Source organism: Rhagoletis zephyria, unplaced genomic scaffold (genome assembly GCF_001687245.7).
Source record: "Rhagoletis zephyria isolate East Lansing unplaced genomic scaffold, Rhagoletis_zephyria_1.1 Rzeph_scaffold_02655, whole genome shotgun sequence".
NCBI classification, from domain to species: domain Eukaryota; kingdom Metazoa; phylum Arthropoda; class Insecta; order Diptera; family Tephritidae; genus Rhagoletis; species Rhagoletis zephyria.
Genome location: NW_016159739.1, coordinates 63,715 through 71,645, shown reverse-complemented (window position 1 = coordinate 71,645; position 7,931 = coordinate 63,715). Strand labels below are relative to the sequence as shown.

Here is a 7,931-nt window from a genome sequence, read left to right as displayed (position 1 = left end):
AAAAAACTCAACTGGTGGTCATTTGTTTGAGTCACTCACTGTATGTATTTAAAGGAAAATTTCTGAAAATATAAAATTTTACTTTATCGTAAAAAAATGTTTTAAAACAGAAACCGCATATTAAACCATTGTTGACTTTAATAAAAATAAAAATGTACAATTGATTGAAAAGGTTTTTTTTTTATAAAATTTGTGCGGTTTCTGTTTTAAAACATTTTTTCCCGCTTTGCAGCGTACATATCAGTAATAATTACGAAAACAATGAAAATATTAATGAACCATTGCACTCGAAAGGTCCCAAAAAAAATTATGAGTCCAAGAAAATCTTGAAAAATTCGAAGTAGTACTGAAAAGTCCAAAGCTATAATAAAAAAATTCAGTTCTGAAGAGCCGAAAAAGTACCGAATACTCTCGCAGGACTCAGAATCAAAATCCAGAAAAATCCAGAAAAAAAATCGCGTTAAACTCCAAAAGAGTACCAAAAAATCAAACAAGACCCCGAAAAACTCTCAAAAGGCTCTAAAACTCTAAAAGAGTACTGAAAAATTCCGAAAGGTTCCGTAAATGTCAGCAAAAAGAAAACACGAAAAGTCAGCAAAATTCTCGATTTTTTTTTTTAAATGGCCAAAGGCTAAAGAGATACCGAAAAACACTAGGGTGTACCGAAAAATTCCTAAAAAATGTTCCAGTAAGTATGAAAAATCATCCGTAATTGTAGGTGAAGCCGAAAGAGTACCCAATAAATCAGGAAAATGCATCCGAAATCGCGAAAAAATACTAAGACTCAGAATAGTTCTCGACCTGTATATGAAAAGTCACCAAATATTACGAAAGGTTCGTCTCAAATAAAATAAAAGGCATCACAAATATCGAAAACGTACAAAAAGTTCCGAAAGATTCTGAAATTGAACATAGTAAGTCATGAAGTGTCATCAAAAACTAGAAAAAGTTTCTCAAAAGTCGCACGTAAAAACATGAAAAACCTCCAAAAATTAGTAAGTTTCCGAACAAGACATAAAGAATCAGCGAAAACAACGATAATCACGAAAAGCCCCGAAAAGGTTTCAAAAATTGGACGACCAAAATTTGTGAGCCCCAACTTTAAAACGGAAAGGTTTCCAAAAATTGCCAAACAAAGTATAGATTCCTTTGAAGTTATAAAAAGTCCCGATTTAAACATGAAACATTCGGAAAAATGAAGTGTCGGGTGAAATTTGAAAAATAACCAAAAAATTACGATAGATTCTGAATAAAATATGAAAAGCCCCCAAAATTGCGACATTACACCCAAAAAAACACCGAAAGGTAGAAAAAAAGGTCTACAGTAAAACATAAAAAGGCATCAAAAGTTACGAAATGTTCCGAAGTAGTTGCGGTTTGAAATTGAAAAACGAATAATTATGAACAAGTGTCGAAAGATCCCGAAAGATTCAAAAAAGTAAGGAATAAAACATCCTAACCTCGAAATTTGTTGGTATTTCGTGATGATTTTAGTGAGCCCACCACTTTATCTATGGTCATAAAGTGGAGAAAAGTTATTCCCATCTAAAGAAAGTATTTCGATTACAAAGAGTTAAAAAAAAAACAAAAGAGCTGATTTTTGTTTTCACTTTATTATCGATTAATAGACATCATTAGAGCTAGATTGTGGAGATGCGTCATCGTCTGCAATATCATACCTCGCTAAAGTAGAATTATTTGAAAAGTTTTCATGTTTGTAATTATAGCTTGACTTAGAAGTATTCTGAGTCACTTGCTTTATCACTGACAAAATTCCAATTTTCGCATCTATCTTTTGGCTTTGACTCATTCTTTTGAAGGAGGGAACCAATGAAATCAAAAATGATTTGTCCTCATCAATTTCTTTCGGAAAATCCAGGAGAATCTCTTCAAATGACGCTGAATTTGCGCTTTGCTTAATTTTGTTGATGCTGGTTGTTGGAGCTTCATATCCAAAGCTTTCCTGCTCGTCTTCTTGTACTATATGCTCTTCAAACGATGCTTCCTTTACGCTACGTTTTCCTTCATTCTTGCTGATTGGTGGAGCTTTTTTCTTACTCGCTGTTGGAGCTTCAATCTCGTTGAGTGTTTGAGCTTCATATTCGAAGTCTTCCTGCTCGTCTTCTTGCACTATGTCCTCTTCATTCTTGCTGGTTGTTGGAGCTTTTCTCTTATTCGTTGTTGGAGCTTCATTCTCGCTGTCGTCCTGGTCATCTTCTTGTACTATATCCATTTCACAAGCATTCGACTCGCTATTCGTCGCCTCCTTATCCTCAACGAAGGGCAATAAAAATAATAATTGATCAAAAAACATATACTTTCGGCGTTTATATGACACTTGACCATATTTGGCTTTCGTTTGGACTTTTAACTCACGCTTGAAAGATGTACGCAGATTGCGCCACTTGAATAGTGTTTCTTTTGCTAAAAATAAATAGTAAATAAAAAAAAACTTATTTTTTACGTTTTTTCTACTAAAGTTAAATTTAGTATAAAGCGCAGTTTTTTACTATTTTATTTTACCCTTCAATGCTTTTTCGGCAGCACTCAAACTCTCCCATTCCGGAACCAGCTCAGCGCAAACTTCAAACCAGAGGCGTGCCACTGTATGCCGGTCTGAATATTCCTTCAGGTTTTTATTATACAATGCGGGTTTGCTCTCCACGATTTTTATAAATTTTACAGTCGAGTCTTCGAAGCTGGATTCGTCTTGCGTTTCGTCTTCAGCAACATTCGTCTCGTTAAATTCTTCGTTGTTCGAGGTATAATAGGGCAATAAGAATAACATTTCGTCAAAATGTATATACTTTCGGCGTTTGTGACCGGTTTTACTGCATTTGATTTTATTTTGAGTTCTTATCTCTCTCCTAAAGGATGTACGAAGATTTCGCCATTTCTGTTGTATTTCTTTTTCTAAAAAAAAAAATAATAATAGAACAATTTTTTTTAAAAGTTGTTGTTTTTTCATTTAAGTTTAGTTTTGCATAAATCCCAGGTATATCTATCTTTATTACCTTTCACCTCCTTTTCCTCGGCACTCAAACTTTTCCATTCCGGAATCACATCTCGGCAAACTTCAGTCCAGCAGCGCGCTACTGTATGCCTGTCTGAATGTTCTCTGAAGGCATTATTATACAACGGTGGTTTACTCTCCACGGATCTAATTAATTTTACAACCCAGCCTTCGAAATTTGAGTCTAGAATATGTATTTTTGTTGATATGTAGTTACTTAAATAATTATAGTTTCCATATAATTTATAAAAACATACCAACTTGCGACGACATCACTCCTCTTCCATAAAAAAAAAAATATTTATTATCCCCGACAAACTATTTTCTCGTTCAGCAGAACGATTGCAACTGAGCGCGCTACTGTAAATTTCAAAAATACATACTCACTTGAGCAACACAACAGTCAAACGACGAGAAATCGTCCACTCAACAGCACGATTTAGGCTAGGCACATAGTGCCTACAAAATTTAAAGTTTCAAGGGGAACGCATGTATAACAAAAAACAAAACCGACTACAATTCTCATATAAAAATTTAATAGTACCGTTAATTGCTTCACGATCAAATGATCGCAACTAAACCAAATTAGAGACAACACCTTGCCAATAGCAAAAGAATTATCGAAATCCATAGTTATGAGGTAACATAAAAAAAACATGAAGCATATTCCGACGAATTGACAAAATACTTAATACGATATTTTGTCGCTAACTCGTTTGAGAATAGCGTTTATTTAGTGCAGTAGTTTCTCACTTTTCGACTGGTATACTTTGTAACATTTACTCAACGCCACTATGTGCTTAGCCTTAGGAACTCAACACTCGACCCAGAGAACAAACAGTTCAAGCGACAAATAATAAAACATAATTTCCAACCCGCAGGCAAAAACAACGAATATCTGGTTGTGTGACCGTGTGTTGGAAAGTATGTTGAGGAGTGCTGCTGCCAAGAAGGCAGAATGGACCAGGAAAGGAAGGAAGCAGTAGTAGCGCTAAGAGAGAGCGCACACAGATAGCAGTAATGGGCGCGCTCATTTATTGAGGACAGCAATTATTTTGCTTCGCTGAGCCACCATGCCGCATGGTGACCATCCGTCCTGTAATATACGACACAGTCTTCTCTTTTCCTCAATTGTCCTTTTAACTTATTTATTTCATACGGTATGCCAAATATTCTGTATTTCTTTGAATGTCCCGCATTTATCCCGAAGTTCTGTATTTTGGCGCCTTAAACGCTCATAAAAATGGCATGCCTTTAAACGAGTTCTTATTTCTAAATCTGGACGCTGGTGATTCGAATCGAGGCGCACATACATATGTGGTTTCTGAAGTTGATGGCTGAGCGGGAAATCGACCTATCTCGGCAGCCAGTTCGAAAACGCCCTATCTCAGAAAATTTCTCAAGAACACCCTACTATAGAATTTGATTGAAGAACGCGCTATTTCAGAATTTTATTGAAAAACACCCCATCTCAGAATTTTGTTGAAGAACGTCCTAACACAAACGAAAATGCACTGAAAATGTGCTGAGATAGGGTGTTTTCGAACTGGCTGCCGAGATAGGTCGATCTTCCGCTCAGCCATCGATATAGATTCCAAAACCAACAACAAAATACATACTGCGTGCTGTTTTTTCTTAGGTACTATTACCTGCCCAATGCGTCGTTGTGTGGGGGCAATTTTCAAATTTTGCAGAGTGGAGATATTCATTAGGCGAAACTACGCCAAAAAAAATGTTTGCTGATTGTATGAGATAAGAAGGCTACCAGAACAATGTTGTTAAAGTAAAGAAGTCCTCAAAGGTGGAAGGGAAGTGGAACCCTTCAAAGGTACGCTTTGCAATTCAGCTCGTTCCGGATGCTATTCATTGCATTGCGCTTGGCCGAAATCCGAATCTGAAAATAATTCGTCGAATACCACTCGTGCTTCACAAGTTGTCGGATATTTTCATCATGCTTCCCTGCCTAAGATTGTTTGTAATAAATTTTGGAAAAATATTCTACAAACGTGTGATGTTACAACTGCTTTCACAAAAGATCGAAAAATATAAGCCAAATAAAAATGCTGTTTCAGGATCATTGAAAGAGGTTTTAAAATCTTCTAGCTTTTCGGCTATCATACATATGGTCACCGTAACCATGCGCCATACTAAACTCCCGCACAACGATGAAAATATGAGTACTATATTTACAGAGATAAGCATGGAGCGAATCGAACAATGATTGCGATGCTTACATACATATATGCAAATGTACATATGTAAGTACATGAATGTTCATATGTGTTTTTGTTGCATTTGTGTGAACGATAGGCACATCTGCCTTTTTCGTTCCCCCGAAATTCATAACCAAAACACCCTGCATAGGTGAGCGTTACCTTTTCAGCGGTGGTTAAAAAATAACTGCTGTTGTTACTACTGTGTATGTATACATATAGCTACAGTGAGAGTAGGTTGGTAGAAAAACTCGAGAGAAAATTTACTATGGTTTGTGCATTTGACTGAAATAAACGTACGTAAAATATTTACTCTAGCAATGACATCAACTTGTGTGGCATGCTGAGGCACTAATTTGAGAAGAGATTACCACTAGCTGTAGCAAGCATACATACATGTGTATGTAGTATACACTGAATTCTCGCAGTTACGAACGACTTTGCTCTCACTGATTTTCTACTACTTTCTTGCAATCTACTACCTTTTTCAATTTAGTACTTTTCTACTACCTTTTTACTACTTTTCTACTACCTTCCTACAACTATTTTAAGTAATAATTTGTCAGTCTCTCGCAAATTCTCTTGAAAATTTTCAAGTCAAAGCAGCTAAAGCTGCTCACAAATTGTATGAAATTTTTTTTGGGGCTGGGGGGTAGCCGTTTGAATCGACTATGCGCGTGTGTCTCTATAAAGCTGACGGCAAGAGGTGAGCGAATTTTAGTAATACAGATCTCCCGCATCATGCGCCCGATTAGTTGCGTTAAGAGTCAGTTAGAGAGCGCCGTTGACGATTTTCTCAATATATATGTTTGGAAACGAAGAAAAATGCAAAATACCTATTAAAAGCTACTCATCTGCATAAGTACTACTCGTACAATGTTTTGTCTCTCAATCATTGCCACTCTCCCACTCTCTAATTTGCATTATTTTTATTTGTTTTTTTTTCGTATCTTTCCGTGCAGCAGCATTTCATTTTTGCTGCCTGTCGGCTTTTATAACACCAACTGTATATGTATGTAACCAACTGTCGACTGACTGTGTGACTCTTCATGTCAAATGGTAGTAAATTTACTACATTTTTGCGTGCTAATTGAGTGATAAATTGGGAGTGGATTTTGTGCACTTTTGGTTTTGTATCCGATTCATTCGACTGATGATACTCTGTGTGACATAGAGCACAGTGGCAAACAACAACAACAACAACAACAACAACTATGATGGCTAACACTGGACCAACAACAAAATGCCAACGCAGGGCGCAAGCAAACACACACACAAAGATCTACCTTCTGACTTTCAATGTAGTTGTGTACATGTTGTGGTTGTTGTTGTTGCTGTGTTGCTCAAGTATGTATGTATGCTGTTAATGTTGGTGTTAGCAACTGATATGCTTACAGATTAAATTGTTTAATGTTATTATTAAAGGAGAATTAAACTAAAGCGGAAAAAAGATATTCAATTGCGGACAGGCCGTACACATACTTACATATGTGTGTATGGGTGTATATGTATGAATCTTTTGTTTTGGGATGCGGGTCAGATGTGGTCATATACAAGAGAGTGAGAGCAGCGGCTAGATTTGTTTCGAGTATATTTTGTAGGCTGGTTGGTCGATTGGCCGTTTGGTTAGGTGCTTGGCTGTATGATTAGTATAGATGGCTTTTGAGGTGCTTATTTTTTTTTACGATTTCTTCGTATGTATTTGGAATTTTTTCGGTTTTTGCAAAATGAAAAGGGCGCATACTCTCACACACACACACACACAGGCATATTTATGCTTATACACTTTGTATATTTTTTTTGCCTGTACTTGCTCGATTTTCAAATGTACCCGGCTGCTATTTTTCGGGCGTTTTTGTTGTTTGTTCGTCTTTGGTTTGAAATACGCTCGTTGTATGCCTGAATGCGTTTATGTGTGACTGAATGACGCTTGCGTTGTGCTGCTGCTGCTTACCTTGCTTTTTCTTCCAACCTTTCAGCCTGTTTGTCGTCTGCCTGCGCTGCTGCTGGCTAACATGCCTAACTACAAGTAGGCACACACAAATCTGCTCGGTTTGTTGGGTTTGTTGGCCTGTCTGTCTGTCTGTCTGTCGCGTATCAACGCGCATACAAAAGAGGCGATAAATAATGTTTAATGTTGTGTTGAGTGGCTCTACTCTATACTCTGTTTGGCTTTGCATTGTTTGTGGTGTTATACGAGTGGTAGATTGTGTATCTTGATTTCTTTTTATTGTGTTTGGTTTGGTTTGGTTTTGTTTTGTTGGCAGTGTTAAGGTAATTCGATGCGCTTTTAAGTAATTGAGCGATAATTAAGCGGGTAATTAATAAAGTGTTATACATATTTAGGTATATGATTTAAAATTTTTTTGACGTAAATTACGCATTTATTACAAAAAATATTATTATTGATTTGTTTGACTTTGCCAAAATTGATTAAATGCCATTCTGTAAGAGCTAAGGTGAATTGAGCTGACGTGAGTTGACGATAAAAGTTAAAGTGAATTGATTTAAGTTGAAGTGAGGTTAGTTGAGATTAATTGAGATCAGTTGAAGGAAGATAAGTTGAGGTAAATTGAGGTGAGGTGAGCTAAAGTGTGTTAAGATCAGTTAAAATGAGTTGAGTTGAGGTGTGGTTAGTTAAGGTTAATTGATTTGAGGTGGTTTAAGGTGAGTTGATGTGAGGTGAGTTGATATGAGGTGAGTTG

General features: G+C 36.5%; 1 protein-coding gene across 2 annotated transcripts; it reads right to left on the bottom strand.

Moving 5' to 3' along the window:
- Positions 1-1,615: 1,615 nt before the first annotated feature.
- Positions 1,616-7,439, bottom strand: LOC108367371 (uncharacterized). Of its 2 annotated transcripts, XM_017621973.1 has the most exons (5): positions 3,767-3,953; positions 3,271-3,373; positions 3,015-3,197; positions 2,524-2,913; positions 1,616-2,424 (listed from the first exon to the last, which is right to left on the bottom strand). In XM_017621973.1, exons 2-5 carry the CDS (start codon positions 3,284-3,286, stop codon positions 1,622-1,624), a joined length of 1,392 nt encoding a protein of 463 aa, XP_017477462.1. In that variant the 5' UTR covers positions 3,287-3,373; positions 3,767-3,953; the 3' UTR covers positions 1,616-1,621. The 2 variants fall into 2 exon arrangements, with proteins under 2 accessions (XP_017477462.1, XP_017477461.1); XM_017621972.1 differs by lacking the exons at positions 3,271-3,373; positions 3,767-3,953 and adding an exon at positions 7,181-7,439.
- Positions 7,440-7,931: the final 492 nt, after the last annotated feature.

Bases quoted from the DNA above. Each gene is read 5' to 3' on its own strand.
- LOC108367371 (XM_017621972.1), bottom strand. From the start codon at position 7,406: ATGCAAAGCCAAACAGAGTATAGAGTAGAGCCACTCAACACAACATTA. The intron at 3,198-7,180 runs GTAAGCAGCAGC...TACATATTCTAG, and splicing joins AGGTTGGAAGAAAAAGCAAG to ACTCAAATTTCGAAGGCTGG. The intron at 2,425-2,523 runs GTAAAATAAAAT...ATTTATTTTTAG, and splicing joins TGCCGAAAAAGCATTGAAGG to CAAAAGAAACACTATTCAAG.